Source organism: Uloborus diversus, chromosome 8 (genome assembly GCF_026930045.1).
Source record: "Uloborus diversus isolate 005 chromosome 8, Udiv.v.3.1, whole genome shotgun sequence".
In the NCBI taxonomy this organism is placed as follows: Eukaryota; Metazoa; Arthropoda; class Arachnida; order Araneae; family Uloboridae; genus Uloborus; species Uloborus diversus.
This window is the reverse complement of record NC_072738.1, coordinates 98,529,819-98,556,239: the sequence shown is the minus strand read 5'-3', so window position 1 is coordinate 98,556,239 and position 26,421 is coordinate 98,529,819. Positions and strand designations below refer to the sequence as shown.

The following is a 26,421-nucleotide window of genomic DNA, read 5'->3' as shown; positions in this document are numbered from 1 at the left end:
ACGGAAATAACCAGTAACGTTTCGGAATTTTTTTACAGTGCATTACTGAAAATGGTTTCTGGAACCCCTGAACAATTCTTTTAGTTGAACTGATATTCTGCATTGATGTTGCATAAATCCTGTTATTTTGCCTATTATGAGATGCTTGTTGCAAAAATAACTTCTCATCCAAAAAAAAACTAGTATGTTGTGGCCATCACGAAACTTTCTTCTATATTTTTCTTTTTTTTTCTCTGATCCCTCCCCATGCTTGACGAGGAAGCAATATTCCCAACAAAAACAAAATGACACATGCAAAAACTTGACGACTATCCCAATGTCTGAATTATTGCAAAAGCAAAGCAAAGAGCGAAAATTGAAAGTTATTTTAAAAGCCTTGCTTGAATGAATTACAAATATTTTATTTGTTAACAAACATAAGATGGCAACAGTTAAAAATTTTAAATCATTGGGATAATATTTCCTATCATTTCCATACAATTAAAATCACGAGAAATACGCAGACGACAATCTATTACGATTTATCTTTCTTATTGTTGCATTAATAAAAATATTTTTATTCGCAAAAAAAAAAAAAAAAAAAAAAAAAAAAATCAACACCTCTTGGAGCGATCGGCGTCAAAATAGAACCAAAGCCTGTTTACATATGGATTCACATATATTCCAAATTTCAACCAGAACGTAGCATTACTTCTTGAGATAGAGCACTCAAAATGGAAAAAAAGAACGGGTGATTGCGCTACCCCCCTTTTTAGCTGTTGACACAAAAATAAAATCAGTTCTTATACCCACTAAGGGCTACTTGCCGATAATTTTTTCTTTCATTCCGTTCATTATTTCTTGAGATACAGCAGTCACAATTGACGACAAAAAACGTTCTATAGCTCAACCCCCGTTTAAGTTATTGACACCAAAATTGAATCAGCACCTGTTCCTGTTAATACCAACATATGGACCAAATTTTGTTTGATTCCGCCAGTTACTTCCTGAGGAATAGCAAGCACGCGTAACTCGAAAAACGTCCCATTGCTCCACCCCCCTTGAAGGAATTCGCGCCAAAAACTAATGGGCACAAGTTCACATAGGGGCGCATATGTGTACCAAATTTCGTTCGATTTCATGCGGTGGTTTTTGTTGTAGAGCGGCCACAAAAAACTGGTCACACACAGACGTGACACACATACACACACACACACACATACATACATACACACACACACACAGACAGACAGACATTTTCCAAAAATGGTCGAAATGGACTCAGCACACCTCAAAACGTTCGAATCCGTCAAAATTCGAAATTCGAAAATTTGCACGAATCCAATACTTTCTTCTATATATTAGATATAGAAGAAAGTAAAAATCTTATAAGCATCGTGTCTTTTCAGCAGTTGTTTGCACTTTCTTAGTCTTTCAACTTTATTTTTCTCTGTTAATCCATGGACTGTCACTTTCTTGTAAACTTTTAACTTTAAATCCTCTTTTATGATGATTCCAGCCAATTTTTTTGATAAATTTAGGTCCTGGGAAATTTAAATTAATTTTTTCGCGGACACATTTTATTATTATTTTTTGATTGCACACTGCGTTTTCTTCCACCACTATGCCTTACTTCTACACTACCTGTTTCTCTAAACCGTTTTAAAGTTCTTTCAATTAATCTCTTTGACACATTTAAATACTTAATTTTACTTTTAAATTCCACAATTCCGCTTACCTTTTAAATGCAATCCGAGAATCAAACGTCGTATAGTATGCATCTTGATAATGCAAAGAATAAAACGGATTTTAATTCAAAAAATCGTCTGCGATATTGCTCATAGAATTAAACTAAAACTTTTAAGTGTTGCCAAAACTAAAGAACATCTTGAATCCAAATTATGCACAAATGAATTTTGCCGTCAGTTATTTGTGGGCGCCCTGTAATAGAAGAAAGTATTGGATTCGTAAAAATTTTTGAATTTTGACGGATTGGAACGTTTTGAGGTATACTGAGTCCATTTCGACCATTTTTACTTTCTTCTATATCTAATATATAGAAGAAAGTATTGGATTCGTGCAAATTTTCGAATTTCGAATTTTGACGGATTCGAACGTTTTGAGGTGTGCTGAGTCCATTTCGACTATTTTTGGAAAATGTCTGTCTGTGTGTGTGTGTGTGTGTGTGTGTATGTATGTATGTGTGTGTGTATGTATGTGTGTCACGTCTGTGTGTGACCAGTTTTTTGTGGCCGCTCTACAGCAAAAACTACCGCATGAAATCGAACGAAATTTGGTACACATATGTGCCCGTATGTGAACTTGTGCCCATTGGTTTTTGGCGCGAATTCCTCCAAGGGGGGTGGAGCAATGGGACGTTTTTTGAGTTACGCGTGCTTGCTATTCCTCAGGAAGTAACTGGCGGAATCAAACAAAATTTGGTTTATATGTTGCCATTAACAGGAACAGGTGCTGATTCAATTTTGGTGTCAATAACTCAAACGGGGGTTGAGCTATAGAACGTTTTTTGGTCGTCAATTGTGACTGCTGTATCTCAAGAAATAATGAACGGAATGAAAGAAAAATTTATCGGCAAGTAGCCCTTAGTGGGTATAAGAGCTGATTTTATTTTGGTGTCAACAGCTAAAAAGGGGGTAGCGCAATCGCCCGTTCTTTTTTTCCATTGTGAGTACCCTATCTCAAGAAGTAATGCTACGTTCTGGTTGAAATTTGGAATATATGTGAATCCATACGTAAACAGGCTTTGGTTCAATTTTGACGCCAATCGCTCCAAGAGGTGTTGATTTTTTTTTTTTTTTTTTGCGAATAAAAATAGCTTTATTAATGCAACAATAAGAAAGATAAATCGTAATAGATTGTCGTCTGCGTATTTCTCGTGATTTTAATTGTATGGAAATGATCGGAAATATTATCTCAATGATTTAAAATTTTTAACTGTTGCCATCTTATGTTTGTTAACAAATAAAATATTTGTAATTAATTCAAGCAAGGCTTTTAAAATAACTTTCAATTTTCGCTCTTTGCTTTGCTTTTGCAATAATGCAGACATTGGGATGGTCGTCAAGTTTTTTCATGTGTAATTTTGTTTTTGTTGGGAATATTGCTTCCTCGTCAAGCATGGGGAGGGATCAGAAAAAAAAGAAAAATATAGAAGAAAGTTTCGTGATGGCCACAACATACTAGTTGGAAAATGTGTGTGTGGGTCTGTGTGTCACACAAGGAATCTAACAAAATTTGGTCTATACACGGTAAAAACGATTCAGAAACGTTCCTGAAAAATAATAGGCAGCTGATGTGCCCAATTTCAACCAATAACATATATCTTACAAAAACCAGGACCGTTTTTCGATTAAAATCAGTAACCTTCCTGAAATACTGGGAAATCTTCCCGGTTACAACCAGTAGTGAACCTTCTAGAAAAATTGAATAGGTTTAATGTATTTGGTTAGAACCTTCCTTGGTTTACCAAGAAAGCTCCAGAAGCATTAGCGCAACCGTGGCCAAAGCTAAGCGAATAATTGCAAGCAGGAACCAAAAGTATTCCTTGCCTGCAATTCATGCCTTGCAAAACTGCAGCTATCCAGTGACTTATGTTCTGTTCTCCTCTCCGGGAGCTTAGTCAATCCAGATGGCTATCCAGTGACTTATTAGCTTCTCCCTTTGGGAGCTTAGTAAATCCAGATGGGCCGTTGGTAAATAAAAGCCGATACGCGTAATAAACAAGCTCAGTCAACCTCTAAACTGGTAGCAAAAGCATTTTCCACACCAGTGAAAAGTCTGTATTCGTGCATCTTTTAGCAATTCCGGAAACATATTTGCAAAGATACTTGATTTTGCGGGTTAATAGATGAAAACCTCTAAAATCCCGAAACGTTCCAGGGAAATAACCAGTAACGTTTTGGATTTATTTAGTGTACGTTACCTCTAACAGATACATGTGCTGATTTAATTTCGGTGTCAATAGCTCAAACGGGGGTTGAGCTGTAGAACGTTTTTTTTTTTTCGTCAATTGTGATTACTGTATCTCAAGAAATAATGAACGGAATCAACCAAAAATTTATCGACAAGTAGCCCTTAGAGAGTATAAGAGCTGATTCTATTTTGGTGTCAACAGCTGAAAAGGGGGAAGCGCGATCGAACGTCCTTTTTTTTCCATTGTGAGTGCCATATCTCAAGAAGTAATACTATGTTCTGGATGAAATTTGGAATAAATGTGATCCATATGTTCAGGCGTTGGTTTAGTTTTTGGCGCTAATCGCTTTAAAGGATGCTGATTTTTTTTTTTTTTTTTGCTAATAAAAATAGCTTTATTAATCTCTACTAATAATAAAGCTGAAAGTCTGTCTGGATCTCTGTGACGCGCATAGCGCCGCCTAGACCGTTCGGCCTATTTTCATGAATTTTGGTACAAAGTTAGTTTGTAGCATGGGGGTGTGCTCCTAGAAGAGATTTTTCTAAAATTCGTTTTTGCTCTTTTTCTATTCCAGTTTTAAGAAAATTTTACCGAGCAAATTTTCACAACGTGGTATTCGCTTCCACGGTATGATAAATTACGAAATTATCATAACGTGAAACCGTAACATGGGCAAGCGAATGAATATAGCAAATTGGCGTCAGAATCATTATCCAATGTTTGTAAAGATAGAGTCAAACCAAATGACCTTTTCATTTTTCTACTACGGGCAAAGCCGTGCGGGTACCACTAGTGCACAATAAGAAAGATAAATCGTAATAGACTGTCGTCTGCGTGTTTCTCGCGATTTTAATTGAGTGGAAACGATGGGGAATATTATCTCAATGATTTAAAATTTTTATCTGTTGCCATCTTATGTTTGTTAACAAATAAAATATTTGTAATTAATTCATGCAAGGCTTTTACTTAACTTCCAGTTTTCGCTCTTTGCTTTGATTTTGTGATAATTCAGACATTGGGATGGTCGTCAAGTTTTTGCATGTGTAATTTTGTTTTTGTCGGGAATATTGCTTCCTCGTCAAGCATAGGGAGGGATCAGAATTATAAGAGAGATATAGAAGAAAGTTTGCTGACGGCCACAACATGCTAGTTTGTATTTGTGGAAGCGCAACTTCCACGTTTTAAGTTGTGTAGATGGCGGACATCAATAAAGTTCGTATCTAGACATTTTGAGTTAGTTCTGCATCTGTGTGTTCCATATCATGTCTCACAATGTGGTCAGGGTGCAAGCGAGGAATCTCTTTAACACACAATGCTAGTTCCGCTAATAAATTGCTCGCGGTGAAAAAAAAAAAAAAAAAACATCAAAAGGCGATGTCAGAAAAGACAACCATGCTCTACGATTCAAGATGGCTTTCGTGACGTGTGACGTCACAAGATGAAACATTTTAGTTTAAAAATCAGATATATAAAAAAATAATAAAAAATTAAATGTTAGAAAAATAAAATTATTTTCTGTTTTTTTTTTTTTTTTGCTTATTCTACCACTTTTAATTACTAAAAGTAGTTCTTTTTACTAATGGAAATATCCCCATTGTAAAGAATTTTTAAAAGAAAGCGGAAACGAATAAAAGAAATAACAAGATCAAATTCAGTCTTAAATTTCAAACCAAAGGGCTAATAAAAAGCAAGTACAAACCTCTCCTACTCAAGAGATAATGAAGTTAGTGTTTTAAAAGTATCGCCTTTCAGAAAAAAATTCAAACCAGCTATAAATTTTAAAAAATAATAATAATATTCACAATACAAAAGATACACACATACAACGATTTATCAAAAAATAATACGCACGAGACGGAATTACTTGAAGAAGATGGACTTCTAGACAATCAAAGAATGTGTAACGCGCATTGTTAACAGTACCACCGACCTGCATGAATTCAGAAAGATTACTTTCAACAGTAGGAAAGTTGAGTAGTGAAAATGAATTCCAGGCTTAGACAATTCAATAGATTCATTATGTTTTTCACAGTTACCTTTTTTTCATGACATCTGTTAATTCATTTTACATTCGTTCACATGACGTTTTCATAAATATTACAATTTTTGTGCAAAATTATGAAATGTGCCAACGAAACAATATGTTTTCAAGCATTTTTTGAGAAATTTGAAATACCGGTATTAATACCGGTTTTCCTCTATCACGTTTTAAAAATACCGAACACCGGAATTTAATTTTTGGTCCGGTATTGCAATCTCTAGTTACAACAGCCCTCAGATGGTAGCAGGACTACCGACACTAGTATTGAACTTGGTTACTATAATTGGAACACACCCATACTGGCAGCATGGTAATTTTGTGATTTATATCTGCGTAGCCTTCACAATGCTGCCAGTTTAAGTTTGCCCCAACTATAGTCCTAAAATGGTAAATCTTCTAGTCTTCTATTCTTGTATCTATCTATTCTATCCTATTCTATCTATATCTATCTATTCTATCCTACTCTACCTCTATCTATCTATGTATATATCTATGTATCTATCTATCTATCTATCTATATATATATATTTTAATGGATGTATGTTTGTGGGTGTGTGGGTATGTTCCTTATACAAATCCAGTTTTCGTAAAAATTTCTTCCAAAATTGGCACAAAGGTAAATTGTTGCTCAGGAATTCATATAGGCGGGTTTTTGGAAATTTAAAAAGACCCAAAGAGGTCTAATGTCATATTTTGAATCATAAAATTGCTCTTTTCTGCAAGAACGAATTTTTGATTAGTTATGAATTTAGTCTAAATTTAGTCTAGCCCGTAAAAAACTACCCTAGATGAAGTTTCTTCAAAGAATAACTTTAATCGTTAAATTTGTGAACCTTGGTTCAAACCAAATGCAAACGGTTATCAACAAATAACCACCAGGAGTTATTTTAAATGCAATCAACACAAAACGTATCCTGAACGATGGCCGTTAATGTCGTTTAACGATGATCGTTAAAGCATGTTTGGCGAGGAAGCCGTAGATATAAGAAATGATGCTGTTCACGGTTTCTTTCAACTGCAGCCTACGAAGCCAAGGAGTCCACTGATGGTAAGCAGGGTTCTACTTAATTTGAATGCTGCCGTTAATTTAAAATTTGTAAATATTGTGTAATTATAAAATCCACAACAGTCAAGGTTGCGTGTAATTTTTGATCAGTGTTTTTCCCGTTAATAGCAGAGAGAGTACAAACATGAGTAAGGTAATAATATTGCGTTCAATATTGACGTACAATCTTCGACTGTTTCAGCATTAGACTACTTTTATTAAAACCACACCTATTTCATCCTTGCAACAGAAATTTAATTTAATTTTCTATGATTCTCATCAAACCAATTTGCAATATGTGTATTTTCTTAATTGTAATCCTTGATTTATGTCGAATCTTTAAGTAATTCGATTCAACTATAAACGATAACCTGATACGGTTTAACAGAAGTCGCTCCAGACTGTCAAAGAACAGGTGTAAAAGTACTAATAAAGCAAAAAAAATGCAAAATAATCATAGTAATGCACAATAGCGCATTCGGAATTTATCTTTCAAAGGGAAGGGATGTGGGTCAAGGCTTTCCTTACATGTCTTATATACAAACTACCATTCTAGGATTGCCAAAACGTCGTGAAAAAAAAGGCTGTGTGCACTTTTGACCTGCAAAACCGCATGGGATTTTAATATGGCGGAGTTTACATAGTGTTGGAAGGGTAGGAGTTTAAATATCAAAAAAAAAAAAAAAAAAAAAATGCTGGTAAATATTAATTTAAATTTAAATTCTTTGAAACTGTATAAAATTGCTATATTTTCTAAATGAATAAATTTATCAAATCGTTTTACATTTTATGCCACAATAAATCCCAAACAATACTACACATGACGAAGTTTCTTCAACATCTACCGATAATTGTCGCCTGTTAACTGGGTATGGCGCAATATTTTATCATACACGGACATCAGCTGAAATGGGTATGATGTAATATTTCGTCACAGTACTTCTGAAATAGGTATGACGTAATATTTTGTCAGACAGAGTACTACATAAATGGGTATAACGAAATATCCATAGAGTCACAAAGTCTCGGAATTACAAGGTCTCTTAATTTTTATCACATGGCAATTACATAATGCATTACACTAATGTTTTAGCGGCTTAGTTGTGCTTTAATACACAAATATTTATTTAAATATGTTGTCAATTAGCTACCAGAAAAATTTATTAACTAGATATTAAACGTCTATATAACATTCATTTGAACAACGATAATCGGTAGCTACCAGTTTTTTTGTAAGCGTCTCTTATATTTTTATTCTTCGCATTACAGGTAGTTGTATTAACTCATCATCATGTAAACACTGTATCCTTGTTCTGATCAAGTAAACTAATTTTGTTGGTGCAGCGTTTCGTATGTTCTCGTGGCGTTTTTTAACGCGCAATAGAGCGAAATATAGACCTCACTCGCATATTCGTAATTTTACTACGTTAACATTTGTTTAATGCAGCTATAATGATGATAAATGAATGGAAAATACTGTCTCCGAACTTGCGTTAATTGAAATTACACACTGTTTTCTCGGTCCCGCCTATACCGCAACTTAAAGGCATTACTGTTTTATGCATCCGAAAAGTAAAAATAATGTTGCGACCCAATGGGAAATGCTTCAATATCCCACACTTAGGGTCAGGGGTGGATACAGTCCTTAATTTTTGAGGGGGAAGGTCATAGTGAGGAATGACCCCCTCTCGTAAAAAAGCTTACGGTTTTAGGGGCGAGAATTTTCAAAAATCGCTTGGGTGTCAATGACAAGCATTAAATCGGCCAGAAATAAGCTAGCTGACACAGCAAAAACGTAAGTAATTAATTTTATCAACAATGAAAAGAATTAGAGTTGTAACTATTCACTTAAAAAAATGAAGAACTGAAGCCTTTTATATCTCATTTATTAAGTTTTAGAACACAATGTGGACGGATAATGTAGTCGACAGTTTAGGGGGGGGGGAGCGGCAAGCTTTTCCTATAACGCTTCCCTTGTATCCGCCTCTGACAGGGGCAACGACTCACAGGTATTTTGATACCGATAATTTGAAGCAACTTTTTTGGCAATTAAATAATCTGAATGTTGTGCTTCATAGAACAGGGAAAAATATAAACCCCAGAAAAGAATTCTCCAATACAGAAAAATTTTCGTCGCAGTTTTCAGTTTTTCAAACATTTGTAAGCCTTTTTTTTTTTAATGTTGTGACTAAAGGTACTCAAATATTTTTTCTTTTACATTAAAAAGTAAAAACTTCCTAATACAGATACGAATGCTATCCTATAATTTTCTTGCAAAAGAAAATAAATAAAGGTAATTATTGGATTTATATCAACACAAGTAAATAATATTCAATGTGGGGCACTTTACCCTGTCGAGTGATCAGTGGGGCAAATAATCTGTAATCAGGTGGGGCATATAACCTTTTTGTCACGGCTAATCGCCCCGCCTCCTCTTGTTCAAATATCAATCCAATTTCGCTGCAAGCAACGGTAAGAGCCTTTATGATGTTCTCTTACTATAGAAGTAGGTAATTTAACAGAATATTGGAACGCTAGTTACTTTAACAAAATTTCTTGAAAGTACTAACGTAGATCAAGCGTTAAAATGTGTCGCTCTTATTTTTCACTTTGCTATAACGCTATAATTACCCCAAAAAATTCACTTAAAATGGTTGTATTGTATGCATAAAACTTCTTCATACACAAAAGATCTTTAAAATTTTCGACATGGGCGGATTCTCTTTCTGAAACTGCGAAAAAAAATTACTGGGGTGACTTATCTGATGGCACAATATACCCTGATTTACTCTATAAAAAAACATTTAAAGCGGATTGTGACCAAAATGTACGTGTCTACCTCTTTCTGTATTACACAGTTCAAATGGAGCTTTTAAGTTAGTTTTTTTTAAAATGAATTTATGAATATGTATACCTACTTCTCTTGTAAAATGGTTCAGTGGATAAACTTGTCACATCGAATTCAAAAATCGACAAACGATTATTGAAGGTTAGAAAAACATTTTAATTAAGAACTGTTAGTTGAAACGCGTCTACAGTGTACATAAATTATATATATCGAATATTGGGAGCACAAATCCCATCAAAAGGGGGTGACTTTCGTCACATCAAAATATCGAAATTCATCGATGGTGATTCAGTGGCGACTGAAAGCTTGATTTGAATTCGTGCAGGAAGCGTTGAATGCCTGTTGCCATTTTAAATCAAAATAATTTTCTACACACTCGCCACACTACTACAACGCCGGGTAGTAAGCTAGTTCTTCATAAAATTGTTTTTATGTATTACTAATGATTAATTTTCTCCAAACTATAAGTGCTATAGTATATATACAGTATTCCTGAAAAAGAAAATAAAAATTATTGTCAAGAAGACTGGAAAAGGAGATTCCGATAACTCGAACTACTGATTAATTGGAGGTTTTGGTCAGTCCCTTAGGACTTCCAGTTATCGAGAGTTGATGTAGAAGATGAATGTTTTCCTGCTGAATGGTGTTGTTCAAAAGGTATTGATTTATTCTGTTGTAAAGTTATTGTTTAATGGTAAGCTTTTGAATATCAGTGGAAAAAAATACTATATCGTGCTGTGTTACAACAATAAGTTCCAATGGGATATTATGTGGAGCAGAGGAAACATATTTGCTTTTGTTACGCGATTCATTTTCTGAGGAAACTTTCCGTGCTGACTTTATTTACGCTCATTCAGGAATTTATTTTTTACTTCAGTTATCGTTTAGGATTATTGTTTATTCAGCCTCATTTTGAAAGATTTTTTGTCTAATACTTTTTTCAAAAATATATTGTTATATAAATTGTACCAAATGATCTGTAACATTTCTTCTGACATTTTGTAAACTGTGCAAATGGAAACGCTATCAGTGCTGTTGGTTTTTACATTAGTGTACTTAAGCAGTGTTTTCTCCTTAGGCCCAGCTCCTGCTGGTACTTGGACGGATCCTTCCTCACAAAACGAACTCACTGAGGCTGATTTTTATCCATGCTTTCGGGATATTAAATGCGGCCATTTAGGTATGAATTTGTATTGGTTCAAATTGTACGAACATCTTGTAAATGAAATTTAGTCAAAGTAGGGGAGAGTGTTGTACCTTGCGACACTGCTAATTTCTAAGAGTCTATTTTTAGCAACCATGTTTTTGTAATCTCTAATAGTAACCTTTAATACTAAATGGTGCCATAGTAAAAATCAGCATCAAATTAGTAAAATTGACGAATTCATGACCCCAAAGTAAATATTTTCTTCGTTTTTATTTCATTTTCTGTCTTTGTACTCGTAAAACTAATCAACTGAATTTTATTTTGGATAAGAAGTATTTTAAATATTTTGCTTATTCATGATTTAATGTATTACCATGAAAAGAATATAATATTTTGTTTTATTGTTTTTGGTGCAAAATTGGTTCACGTATACGCGCACATGCGCACTGTTTCCTGAATCATGAAAATTTTTCCGTTTTCCAACGCAATGTGTCCCAAGGTACAACATGATATTGTACCTTGGGATAGCTTGGAACTTTTACTTTAAATGACTGTCTATATTTTACTTTCAAATTGTCTGAATTTTTAAATTATATAATGCATAGACATATTTTGGGGTATTTCAATGTGGCTTTTAGATTTTAAATTTGATTCAATTAATTGACGTAAAAAATATATATATGAAAAGTGTGCCGAGATACAACACTACCCCCTACTGTTTAAGACGTTGAACGTAAAAGGTGTGCACTGTAAAAAAAAATATGAAACGTTACTGGGTGTTTCCGTGTTACGTTTCGAGATTTTAATGTTTTTTATCTTTTTCTTGGAAAAATTAAGTATCATTGTCGAAAAGTTTCCTGAATTGCTACAAGTTGCACGGATGCACTCTTTTCACTTTTGTGAAAAGATTTTTAGTTCCCAATTTAAAGATTAACTGAGCGTATTTATAAAGTGTATCGACTTCAATAAAATTACGGTCCGTCAATACTGAAGCTTCCAAAAAAAAAAAAACTAGATAATAAGCATAAACTACGTTGCTTTGCAAGAATTGCAAGTGAGTAAAATACTCGTTACTTACTTGAATTTCTGGCTCAGCTTGGATCATGTTTGCAGTATTGCTTTTGGAATTTCCTTGATAAATCAGAAAGATGCCAAGCAATTACTTAGTGTACTCTAAATTGTCCAAAGACACGACACGTGTTTAACGGGAAGATTTCTTGTGGCCAAGTGGCACTCTTGGCTTCCTTAAGAGGTTTTCCATTTACAACTCAGTCACTTTCCGATGCCGGGCTGATGAGTGCTAATAGCACGAAACTGAAGTCCTCGACTGGAAATGACTGAGCTGGTGGTGTATTTCATGTATTTCTGCTTTAGCCCTGGCTGATGGGCCGTAATTTAGTGAATATACCATACCTTGCCTTGAATCTTTGAGTTGAACCGAACCATTGCTTCGGTCACTCGTCTGGTCTGCTAACTCTATATTAGCTACCAGTTTGTTTTGCACTCTTGATTTCCTTAAGAGGTTTTCCATCTCCAGCTCAGTCATATTCCTATGCCGGGCTGATGAGTGCTAATAAGCACGAAATTGCAGTCTTCGAATGGAAATGACTGAGCTGGCGGTGTATTTCGAGGTATTTATGTTTTTCATTGTTATTCAAAAGCAAATGTTATGCAACGATACGCCAAAACTCACTACAAAACCTAACACCACACTCTACGCACTCAAATGATATAGCGGGGGAGCTAAACGACGAAAATCAATGGAAAACTGCAAATTATGATAAGAAAATACCACTTTGTAGGAATGTTGTTTATGACTATTAAATGAAATTAAGACCCAGAAGCACTTTCAAAAACTGTTTAAATATAAGATGGCGGCGTTTTTCAAAATGGCTCCCCATAATCGAGTTTTTTTAATACATGTCGTACGACAAAGGTTTTTATCTAGAATTATAGGTTTCTCAGGTCACACATTTCACTTTGCATGTTGAAAAAAGCTAAATGTTCATTTTGGTGCGTTTAAAAATATATAATTATATTACTTACAAAAGAAATTACTTGCTCAATGTAAAAATAGGAAAAATTTTAAATGCAAATATTAGTACTATGTTATTAATCAAACACTGCTTCATTCTTTGCATTAATTTTTGCATAGTAGTGTGAAGGATAGACCGAGGCTTCAGCAACTGCACTCTTGTTCTTGCAGATTTTGCAGGTGCACTTTTTGAGCTCAGTGCATGAATCAGAAATTTCCGGTAATTCCGACCATTTCAGCTGCCACCCAACCCTATTCACTTAGAGATGGTGCACGTATTATATGTTTGTGAGCTTGTACCCAAATGTGTCCAGCCTGGAATACTATGTAATACTTGTTGCTGTGAGGCACCCTTTGTAGCTGGCAAACTTTCAAGTGGCCGATTTTTTGTCATAAACAACTTTTTCCTTGCATCATTACAACTAAGTTATTACTAGTGGAATGGTACAGTATTACTACTAGTTACCTGTCAAAATGTCAAAAATGTCATTCGGTATAGAACTTTGAGGTTGCAAAATAAGTAAAAAACGCCACAGTTGCTTCTTTGAACTTACCAGTGAACCTAGGAATGCTGTCACAAAACCTATGAAGGCATGCAATCCTGGTAAAGCCTTTTTTTTTTCTTTTCCAATAGCTTCATATATGGCATGAACTATAATGATTTTATTGTTGTTTCCTGTTCCAAAAGCAATCCAAAGTTTATCCAGACTTAATGTTGACATGGGAAAAAAATAAGATATTGCTAAAATAAGACATCTGTATCAACAATGCAAATGCAATAGTCCTGAAACCATTTTCTACCATGTCTTGAAGATGCAGTATCATTCTTGAGCCTGTTTCCTCTTACTCTGGGCCAGGGCAAGTAACATCAATTTAGGGAAGTTTTTGCAGTACTATTTCCATTAATGTCTTTACCTAAAGTCGTTAGAACCTGCACAGTTGTGATGGTACTTACAGCTAACATATCTAACAGAGCAAAGAACCCTTCTTTGTTATTTGAATTTCTTAAAAATATTTGCCAATTTTTAAGTAAAGTACCATGTGAAAGAACTTTTCTTCTTATTCCTGCTCCCCATTTCTCTCTAGTTTGCCATTTAACCGTTGGTATAACATATCTGTCCCAAATCAATTCTCTGGCATTGGAAAATCTCAATATCTTTACAAGCGTAAGGTTTTAATGTGTTTTCATAGTAATCAACAAATGTTTTAGACGTTTGTGACTTTAAGCTACGCACGTCGGTTGTCTATCCATTTAATAAGATCTTTATTGATGAAGAGATTGAACTACCAGAACTACATTTATTTCTGGACAGTTTAAGATAAGAAAATCTAATAGATTATTCTCAGCAATCAGTATTGACCAAGAACACCAACAAAATAATGCAATAGAGAAAGGGTTTGGCGGTGCAATAGGTTTGACACAGGATCCATCAGCACTTAGGCGTTGGATGATTTCTAGACCAGAAAGAAGCTGATTAATAGAAGAGTTTCAGTGTGATGTTAAGCTAAAACATGAAGAACATAGTTGACTCCATCTTGAGCAGTACCACTCATTTTAAGATATTTTTTTTACTAAGGTTCGATCTCTTTAAAGCACTTGGAAAGAGCTTTGAAATCCATTTTTGGAAAATCAGGACATTATCGTAATCGATAGCCATGTTAATGTGCATAGTGATGTCATTTCTTTTCTATGCACTTTTTTTCCAGGTTCTAACGACTTTAGGTGAATACATTAAAGGAAATAACACTGCAGAAACTTCCCTCATTGATGTTACTTGCCCTGGCCCAGAGGAAACAGGCCCAAGAATATTGCTGCATTTTCAAGACAAGGTAAAAAACGGTTTCAGGACTTGTAATGCGCATTGCTGATACAGATGTCTTAGTTTCAGCAATATCTTACTTTTTTTCCTTGTCAACATTAAGTTTGGATAAATTTTGGACTGCTTTTGGAACCGAAAACAACAACAAATTCATTAAAGTTCATGCAATATATGTAGTTATTGGAAAATAAAAGGAAATGAACTGCTTTACCGGGATTTTATGCCTTCATAGGTTTTGTGACAGCATTCCTTGCTTCAGTGGTAAGTCCAAAAAATCAACTTTGAAAGCATGGATGATATTCAAAGAAGCAACTGATGCGTTTTTGATTTATTTTGCAACCTCAAACTTCTATACCGAGCGAAATTTTTGACATTTTTGAAAGGTAAATAGTAGTACTACTGTACTGTTCCTCTATTAATAGCGTAATTGTAATGATGCAAGGAAAGACTTGCTTATGACAAATAAAATCGGCCACTTGAAAGTTTGCCAGCTACAAAGGGTGCCTTATAGCAACAAATATTGCGTAGTATTCCAGGCTGGACACATTTTGGGGACAAGCTCACAAACACATCATACGTGCACCATCTTCAAGTGAATAGGGCTGGATGACAGCTGAAATGGTCAGAGTTACCTGAAATTCCTGATTCATGCACTGAGCTCAAAAAGTGCACCTGCAAAATCTGCGAGAACAAGTGCAGCTGCAGAAGCGTTGGTCTGTCCTGCACACTACTATACAAAAATTAATGAAAAGAATGAAGCAGTGTTTGACTAATGACATAGTACTAATATTTTTGAATACATTTGTATTTAAAAAATTTTCCTATTTTTACATTGAGCACGTAATTTCCTTTGTAAGTAATAAAATTATATTTTTTAAAAAAGCACAAAAATGAACATTCAACTTATTTTCAACATACAAAATGAAATCTGTGACCTGAAAAACCTATTATTCGATATAAAAACCTCTTTTGTAGGACATACATTAAAAAAAACTCTAATATGGGTAGCCATTTTGAAAAACGCCGCCATCTTGGATTTAAACGGTTTTTGAAAGTGCCTCTGGGTCTTAATTTCATTTAATAGTCATAAACAACATTCCTATCAAGTGGTATCTTCTTATCATAATTTGCAGTTTTCCATCGGTTAGCTCCCCAGCTAATACTAAACATTTGTTAACCGCTATGTTTTACCTCAAAAGGTGTTATTGACGGCGAGTAAAAAGTGGTGTAAGTCAAAAAACGCTGCGTTTCATATCTCGGTGAATATTGGTCGTACTAATTACAAACGTTTTGTGTTGAAATTCTTTTTCATAGGGGATAATTTCTCTGAATGTAAGTTAGGGGACTTGGAGAACGTATAAAAAGTTAAAATTTTGAATTTTTGACCTATTTTTATTTTTACTTCAAACTTTCAGTAGCTCAACTCTGCATCTGATTTTGAACAATTTCGCAATTGGAAAATTGCATCTAGGACGAACGGTTGCAAAAATAAAGGTCTTGCAGGTTAAAACGGAACACCCTGTATATTTATAATAGTGAAGTATACTGAAGTGTAAGTGATATATTTTGTTACAGGAAAGGAATCTCAAGAGAGACTGGATAATTGTTATAACAATTTCGATGAAGAGGTATGACATATTCTTTCTCTTTTGTGTAGTTTAAAATAAATACCATTTTTTTAAAGACTGAAACAGAAAACAATGTACCACGATACATATTAAACGGGTTTCAAAACTAGTATTTTGCGCTTCGAACCTTAACATTATCAATTGGAATGTTTGTAAAATTAGCTGGCTCTAAAATTATAAACTTAGAGTGAACAGTAAATCGATAGGTAGGGGAAAAGAGGGCTCATGTGAACACGGAACATGTGAACATGGTATATTTCACTAAGATCACTTCAAGCAAAAAAATCTGGAAAAATTCTCAAATAAGGACAGTACCAGCTGTACAGTCATAGAAAAAATGAGCTGATGTGTGCATCATATGACTTCTTTTTACTCCAATTTAATGTCTTTTAACCATTATTGGCAGTTTTAATGTGATTCAATAGTTTACTCTCTAAATATCACCAACAGTTGCGAAATTGAAACCAAAAAAAAAAGGGCCAAATTTTTCGCCAAATCGGCAACAAAACTTGGCGACCAAAAGACTGATGATATATCGCCAAGTGTCTGCCAAATTATAACACCACTTGAGTTTACATCGAAATTAACAATCATATCCCCCCGAAAAGGGGCAAAAGACCCCTTTAGAAACACCCGAATGCAACCAAAGGAGAAGGTGCACAACTAGACTCACCTAGGACTCTACGCACCAAATTTCATTTTTCTAGGACATATCGTTCTTGAGTTATTCGGCATACATACGCACATACGCACATACATATATACGTACATACAGACGTCACGAGAAAACTCGTTGTAATTAACTCTGGAATCGTTAAAATGGATATTTCGCGTGTGTATACATTCTAAGGCACTTGTCCACGAGTGGTCGAGTCGAAAAAAATGCAACATTCATTCGGGGGTGAGCAAAATGGAAATTAAGGCCGATTTTTGGGTGAACCTTTCTTTTCGAATAAAATACTTCCTTTTTTTGTAAAAGGAAGTGAAAACGAAACATTTTAAATTATTCGGCCATTATACATGCTAGAAAGAAAAAAAAAGGCATTATTCGACATGGCTTAAAGTCTTCTTTAAAACTATGCATGTAAAATTTTGATAAGGGACCATTTACAAAGTAAAATTAGCACCAAGTCTTGATTTTTAAATGAGAACCCCTACTTTTTGCAACATAATTATATTTAAGACAGCAAAATCAGCCTGGGTATGAAATTTCATTGCATTCCGTGCAGTAGAACAAAAGTTATTACTTAAAAACCATTTAGGGACCGTCATCACATTTAAAACGCGACATTCAAGGCCACGGTATATCAAGTAACGGAAGTAAACATGGAAAAGATCGAGATTATCCAGCTCAATTCATGATTTTTTAAGGTTTTTTTTTTAAATTCTTTTCTTAATTCGATACTTTTTGGCTGATAATGTTGCGCCACAAAGCGATTTAGGGTCGAAAACTTTTTTTTTTGAAAAAGTTTAAATATTTACTGATTTATGTCTATCTGGAATAAACTTAGACGGATGGGGTCTGGCTGGTCCCTCGCATAGATCGTTGTTTAATAAATCGATTAAGGAGTAATTGAAAGAAATGGAACTTTTTGAATTTTCATATTATGAACATATATTGGATTGTTTATTTAATCATTCAGCCATTAGCGTCATAGATATGTAAATATTGAACCTTATACTTAAAAAAAATGATGTAAACATAAATGTATTGCACCTATGTTACTGATTTATTTTAAAATGAATAGTTGGTCTCTTGATGTAAAATGGAATTCGCGTTTTTAATTTCGTAGAAATTCGGAAGAAGTTTGGGTCATCGAAACAGAAATATAAGAAATGTACTGCACAACGTGGGGAGACGCAGCATTTAATAGATTTGTGACTCGAGCGAAGGAAGGCCCATCTATTCTGTGAATATTTGCTTTAAATCCATAAAATGAACAAGTTATCAATCTAAAAACTAAGACAGAAACAGGAGAACCTACTAAATACCTGTTAATGAGCAAACCTTTCATACTCGAACTTTATTTGTGAGCATTTGGTTATTTGAATTAACACAGTGGACACAGTAATTGTTCTAGCGGCTTTTTTGTAATCAAAAAACGAGAATTTGTTTCAAGTCCAAATTTGATGCGAAAGATCTTAATGCGTATTATTATTAAGAAATAATACCACAATTTTTTGTGAAGATACTTGTTTTTACGGGGAAATAGGTAAAACGTGTGGAATCCCGAGACGTTCCACGGAAATAACCAGCAACGTTTCGAAATATTTTTACAGTGTATAAAAATCTTCTGTGCGGACATTTGTCACCATAAGGCTTTTAAATGGGTGCACAGACTTTGATCAAATTTTTTGTATGCAATTAAATTGTGTCAAGCATGGTTTCGAAGCACGATGGATCGAATCGGAAACGTTTTTGTCAATTAATTAATTAATTTAAACATTGGATGGTTATATCTGTCAAATGATTAATATTTATTTTGACCGATTGTTGAGCGAGAACTGAAATAAATATTTAACCCTTTGCCAAAAGACAATGGGTAAGCCAGCTCTACTTTTTGTAATGAAATTTCCTACTGTGATATGTCAATCTTAATATATAAAAATAAATGTCCTGAGATAACATATATATATATATATATATATATATATATATATATATATATATATATATATATATATATATATCAACGCACAGCCAATACCGCAATACCGCTAAAGCCCCAGACTTGAAATTTGGCAAGCATGTCCACATGATTACGAAAGTATCCACTAAGAAAGGATTTTTCGAAATATCAATTAGTTCAGGAGAAATTAATTAAAACCCCTTAATTTCCGTGAAATTAAAACCTGTCATTGAAATTTAAATCCCTTATTTCTGGAAGCTTTCCTCCCTTCAAATCATTATTCAGTACTTCATCTCAACTTTTGGTCGATAGCGAATTTTAAATTTGATATTGTTTTTGTTTCTCACGTGATTCTTCGAGGCTTTTCTCAAGTCAAATAATAATATTTCTGTCTTCTGCTTTCATTTTTTTAAAACTAAAAACGAAGTTTTTGAGGACATCATCACAGGCGGACTATCCTTTTGAATTTAGAAGAGTGCAATTTCCTGTAAAAGTTTGCTTTGTAATAACCGTTAATAAGTCACTAGGACAGAGACATTAAAAGTAGCAGGGATCGATTTAAGAGAAAACTTTTTTTTCACACTGCCAATTTTATGTAACTTTCTCCTAAGTCAGTTCATCAAGCAGTTTAATAATTTTAGCACCAAAAAAAAAAAAAAAAAAAAAAAAAACTAAAAATGTTGTATACAAAGTTCTTGCTTAAATTAAACATAGGTATAACAATAAAATGTGGATGGCCTGTGTTTGCAAAGATAATCAATACTTCAAAAGGATCGTTAATAACAGTTAAAGATCGGTTAAGGACAAGGGCATATATATAAGGAATCCAGGGGCTCCTGGATCCTCCCAAAATTAGAACAAAATATAGGTAATAAGTAATTATTATAGGGGATTTTCGAAACTAGGTCCACCAAGCACTGTTAACTCCTGCTAATTCCATTACCCGAGCAATGCCGGGTATGGGAATGCTAGTATATATATATATATATATATATATATATATATATATATATATATATATATATATCAACGCACAGCCAATACGGCTGAAGCCTCAGACTTGAAATTAGGCAGGCATATCCATATGATTACGAAAGTATCCACTAAGAAAGGATTTTTCGAAATACCAATTAGTTCGGGAGAAATTAATTAAAACCCGTTAATTTCTGAAATTAAAACCTGTCATTGAAATTTAAATCCCTTATTTTAAGAGGCTTTCCTCCATTCAAAACATTATTCAGTACTTCATCTCAACTTTTGGTCGATAGCGTTCTCACGTGATTCTTGAGGCTTTTCTCAAGTCAAATAATAATGTTTCTGTCTTTTGCTTTCATTTTTTTAAAACTAGAAACGAAGTTTTTAAGAACATCATCATAGGCGGACTATCCTTTTAAATTTAGAAGAGTGCAGTTTCCTGTAAAAGTTTGCTTTGCAATAACAGTTAATATGTCACAAGGACAGACATTAAAAGTAGCAGGGATCACTTTAAAGAAGACTTTTTTTTTCACACGGCCAATTTTATGTAGTTTGCTCCAAAGTCTGTTCATCAAGCAGCCTAATAATTTTAGCACCAAAAAAAAAACCAACCTAAAAATGTGTTATACATAGAAGTCCTTGCTTAAACATAGGTATAACAATAAAATGTGGATGGCCTGTGTTTGCAAAGATAATCAATACTTTAAAAGGATCGTTAATAACAGTTAAAGATCGGTTAAGTACAAGGGCATATACATAAGGAGTCCAGGGGCCCCGGGATCCTCCCAAAATTAGAAAAAAATATAGCTAATAAGTAATTATTACAGGGGATTTTCGAAACTAGGTGCCCAACCAAACCCCAAACACTGTTAACCCTTGCTAATTCCATTACCCGAGCAATGCCGGGTACGCGAATGCTAGTTGAGAATAGATAAAACGTAGAGAGAGAGAGAGAGAGAGTGAAGCCTTCATTTCTCTTGAAAGCAACGATTTTAGATTCCGTGATACTACATTTTAAAATAAAGTACTGGAAGGTTCACGCAAAATGTGTGTTCTATCATTGTAGTTGAACCATATGACCTCATCGATGCTTTAGGTTTTCCTAAAAAAAAATATCAGAAAGTACAGTACCTAGTAACATTTGCTTCTCGGGTGAAATCTATCTGAGTTTTGGCACCTATGTCAAGAATACTTAAGGATTATCTAACTAATCAGTACATAATTAAAGGAGAAGATGATGGAATTTAAAGATGAAACAATCTTTATTTTCGTCCAGATAAATTACAACAGGGAGTTCTGTACACAAAAGATCAGTGCAGTGGAAGATCATTACATTTGATGGAAAGAACAAATTAGGCAATATATGAAGTTTTAAAAGATTTGTTGAAAAGATTGGTCCGCTAATCGGTTGGAGTTCGCTTTGCTCACTGATCGGCTGGATTACAGTAACGCGGTGGCTTGGCGACTTTGGATGTAAACAATACAGTTACGTGATCATTTGTTTACATTTTAAAGCTACTGTTAATGTAATTTATTGTATTTTTTGTTTGTTTTGCGAAATATTTCAAATTGCGGAAGAATTGTTTTTTGTTTTTAAAGAGTTCTTAGTCATTTTAGTTGAAAAATGTGTTCATTTTACATCGGGAGGGAGGGGGAGGGATTTTCGCTTATTCAGTGGACTGTTTTTAACTTTATCATTTTTAAAATGATGTCCTTTAGACTGTTTTATTTATATATATAAAATCAGGAAAAAAAAAGAACTCGACATTGCGACGAAAATCCCCAAAGGGTTGGAAAAATTAGTCAATCCTAACCTCCAATCCCTAAATGTTACTGTTGTTAACCCCAAATCGAAAAATCTTTTCACAGATTATAAGAAGCAGATTATATAAGAGTCAACTACAAAAAATCAAGTAATTTAATCAATTATTTAATTATTTGGTAGCGGTTTAAAGTTGATGTCCGGTATACCGGACGCAAAGCTCAAAGAACATACACTGTAAAAATGATTCAGAAACGTTCCTGGAAAATAAAAGGCAGCTGATGGGCCCAATTTCAACCAGTAACATATCTTACAAACACCAGGAACGTTTTCCGATAAAAGTCCTTCCTGAAATACTGGGAAATTTTCCCTGTTAAAGTCAGTCGTGAATCTTCCAAAAAAATTGAATAGGTTTCATGTATTTGGTTAGAACCTTCCTGGTTTACTAAGAAAGTTCTAGAAGCAGTAGCTCAACCAAGGCCAAAGCTAAGCGAATAACTGCAAGCAAGAACTAAACATATTCATTGCCTGCAACTCCTGCAGCTATCCAGGAATTTATTTGCTTCCATGAGAGCTTAGTCAATCCAGACGAGCCGTAGCTAAACTAAAACCAATATACTTAATAAACACGCTCAGTCAACCTTTAAACTGGTAGCAAAAAACATTTTTCACACAATTGAAAAGTCTGCATTCGTGCATCTTTTAACAGTTGAGGAAACGTTTTTGCGAACATACTTGATTTTGCGGGGAAATAGGTGAAAACCTCTGAAATCCCGAAATGTTCCACGGAAATAACCAGTAACGTTTCGGATTTTTTTTACAGTGTAAACATGTAATGGCTCTTAAAAGCAATTTAGTTAAATAATTTTCCGGTGCTGTTTCTAGCAACGAGACTCGAGAGAGAGACAACCCGTAATTTAAAAAGACAAAAGTTATTTTAGCCTAAACCAAGGTGAACCGAAATTAGACTTCTTGTTATATCTTGAATTTTGTAACTTTTCACTGGCAAACAAAATTTTTTTGCTTTTGTTTTGCGCACCATACACATGCAAGCGAAAATGTTCGACAGGATCAGGCAACTACCCGCAACATACCTACAACCAAGTTAGTCTATCCAGTCTGCAATTTCGTCATTACAACGAGCAAAACACAGACTTGTAAACAATGGGATGTACAAAACAAACTGATAGGCGTACATTCTTATTGCATTCACACGTCTGGCTACGTTTTTTGGGGATATTTGCTTGCTAGTAGCAGCAGGAAACTGCTTTGCTACCTCAGTAGCTGTGTGGCGCTGATTCCTTTTAGTTGCTAGCACTAAGCACCAATCTTCTGCTGACGTCGTATTGCCCACACGACCTCCTTCGTGACATTTGGTACACATTCCATTTGTTTGAAATGATTTCCTAACTCTGGAAACAAACTAGTGGCTAACGTCAAACTCCCTCGCAACATCTAAATTTTTCTGCCTTTCTTTAATGTTGCCAAGCACAAGACTACCCATGAAATCGTTTAAGGGATGTCGGGAAGACATACCGAAGAATGCAAGTTTGTCAATTGATTCTTTTCAGTCAAATTTTGCATTTGAACAACAACGGTCAACGCGCGCTCAATCCTTTGTATCGCTTATCAGCGCTATCACTTAACCAGCAACGTCATGAGTCTAAAATTTGCATAATCACAGCACGTCTTACTGTGTCCCAAACTCATTCTAATTTCCATATTCCTTGCCTTCCACTTTGTGGTTGCTAACGCTGCTATTGCCATCCGTCCTTAGCAATTGTCTACCAGTGTACATAGAAGGTTGTACTCAAGGACGATGCACTGTAAAAACGTTTCAGAAACGTTCCTGGAAAACAGTGGACAGCTGATGTGCCCAATTTCTGCCAGTAACATATCTTGCAAACACCAGGAACCTTTTCCGCTAATATTCAGTAACCTTCCTGAAATTATCTCAGAAACCTCCCTAAAAATTCCGAAAGCTTCCCGTTTGAAGCAAGTCGTGTCTCTGGAACCGTAGAGTAAACTTTGGAAGGTATAATATAACTGCTTGGCATCCTCCTGATTTTAAGTTCCATAAGCAGTATTGCAAACGTGGCTGAAGTTAAGCCAGAATTGCAAGCAGATATTAATAATTTTACTCGTCTGCCACTCTTGCAAAGTTGCCCATACTTATACACTCCCTTTGGGTGCTTAATCAGCATGGAAGGGCAATTAGTATCCTAAAGCCTTCACTTTATAAGTACGCATAAATACGTAAGGAAACCTCCTGAAAAATTCACAAATCTTCCCATTTTAAGCCAGTCGTACCTCTGGAACTTTAGAATAAAATTATGTAGGTATAATATAACAGCTAGGCACCTTCCTGATACATCAAAAACGTTTCATAAGCAGTATTGCAAACATGGCTAAAGCGGAAACTAAATTGTAAGTAAGTATTGAGAATTCTTCTTTCAGAGCTACGTTGTCCATAGACTAATTCGCTCCCTTTGAGAGCCTAAACAGTCTGGACGGGCCGTAGTCGAATTGAATCCGATATTCTTTATAAATACTCTTAGTTAATCTTTAAACTGGGAGCTAAAAATATTTTTTACACCAGTGATAAGTGTGCATTCGTGCAACTTGTAGTAATTCAGGAAACTTTTTGACAATGATTCTCGATTTTTCCAGGAAGGGGATAAAAACCATTGAAATCCCGACACGTTACACGGAAACACTCAGTAACGTTTCGGAATTTTTTTACAGTGTGGTAGGAAATTTCTGGGCATTGTAGGAAGTGATCGGGTGGTGATGAAGGGGGGGGGGCGTAGCTGAACAGGCATTTCTCCGCCCTTTCCTGTGTCTCACGAGGTTTTAACGTGGTCAAGTCCTTTAGAACTATTTTCATGGTATGTCCCTCAGTTGAACAAACACTGTCTGCTCGTTGAAGGGTGCGATGTAAACACAGTGATAAAGAGGATTTTTAAAAAAAGATATCAAAATCTGGGAAATTCGTACCGACAAAAACTGCAAAATTAGATATGTTGCAGCTTTTGGCAGAACATTTTCCCGACCAAATATTCTTGCACTGCGAGAAAATTGAAAAGTAAAGTATCCGTTATTCCATAATACCCTCAAAATATACAAAAATGATTAAAATGAATCCAGTACTTTTGAAAGCATGTAAATTCCATAAAACTTGAGGGTATAAAATGTTTGTGCAACCATTACTTTTTTTTATGTTCTAGATTTTTAGAAAAGATACAATAAATTTCAATATACTTGAAACTATGTTAAAATATGAGTGCAAAGCATTTTCCTGAAACTCTGCGTCATATCACGTTTCTACTACTGAAAATCTCTTACATGAAAATACTGAGTACTAAGGTAATGGCATATCAAATCTTGCTTTTAGTAATCTATGTTATTTCTTGTAGGACCGTGAAACTGGAATCCAATGGATAAATGATGCAACGAAGGGCGCAGCAACCGGGAATGAGTTAATGGATGTCGTTGCCCAATGGTGCAATTTGGAAGAGTATGCTAGGGTAAGTTGAGGGCCCAGACCCCTCGTTTTTTTTTTTTTTCGAAAGTAGTATGTCAGTATGTCAACAGAAAATAAAAGATACGATCTTTTATATTTCTTAAGTTGTTTCTGATGCTGCATGAAGTCCTTCAGTGGAAACAAAAACGACTTAGGTCACTAATTATCAAAAAAAAAAAAAAAAAAAACCCTAATTCTTAGGAGTATTGTCCTTCCACTGTAAAAAAAATTCCGAAACGTTACTGATTATTTCCGTGTTGCATTTAGGGATTTCAATGGTTTTTATCCGCTTGGAAAAATCAAGTATCATTGTCAAAAAAATTCCAGAATTGCTACACGTTGCGTGAATCCAGACTTTCCACTGCTGTGAAAAATATTTATATCTCACAGTTTAAAGATTAACTGATTAATGAAAGATTTAACTCAAAATCTTCGTAAAAAATATCCAGTCGTGTGTCTGGAAAATTAGAGTAAACTTAGAAATGTATAATATAATAGCTCGGCATCTTCCTGATTTATCAAGGAAATTTCAAGAGCATAATTGCAAACATGGCCAAAGCTAAACCAGAATTGCAAGTAAGTGACGAGAATTTTACAATTTTACCCGCCTGCAATTCTTGCAAAGCAAAGTAGTCCACACTTATTCGCTTCCTTTGAGAGCTTAATTAGCATGAACGGGCAGTAATTGAACTGAAGTCGATGCACTTTATAAATACGTTCAGTTAATCTTTAAACTGAGAGCTAAAAACAATTTTCACAACAGTAAAAAGTCTGCATTCGTGCGTCGTGTAGCAATTCAGGAAACGTTTTGACAAATATACTTGATTTTTCCAGGAAGTGGATAAAAACCAATTAAATCCCGAAACGTAGCACGGAAACACCCAGTAACATTTCAGAATTTTTTTACAGTGTAACGATTGAAGATGAAAGTCAGGTTACAGGTATTATGTGTCAAGCTAATTTATGGTATAACATATTTTTCTTCTTGTCCCCCACTTTTACCTTGGAGAAGAACTTTTGTTCCTTTTACGTTACATGTCTGACCAATAAAAAG

General features: G+C 34.6%; 1 protein-coding gene across 1 annotated transcript in view; it reads left to right on the top strand.

The window, feature by feature from the left end:
• Positions 1-10,849: 10,849 nt before the first annotated feature.
• Positions 10,850-26,421, top strand: part of LOC129227844 (uncharacterized) — a 57,970-nt gene continuing 42,398 nt past the window's right edge. Inside the window, exons 1-3 of the mRNA XM_054862461.1 lie at positions 10,850-11,027; positions 16,425-16,477; positions 25,261-25,371. Of these exons, the coding sequence (XP_054718436.1) occupies positions 10,862-11,027; positions 16,425-16,477; positions 25,261-25,371 (330 nt within the window). The 5' untranslated portion in view covers positions 10,850-10,861. The remainder of the gene's footprint in view (positions 11,028-16,424; positions 16,478-25,260; positions 25,372-26,421) is intronic.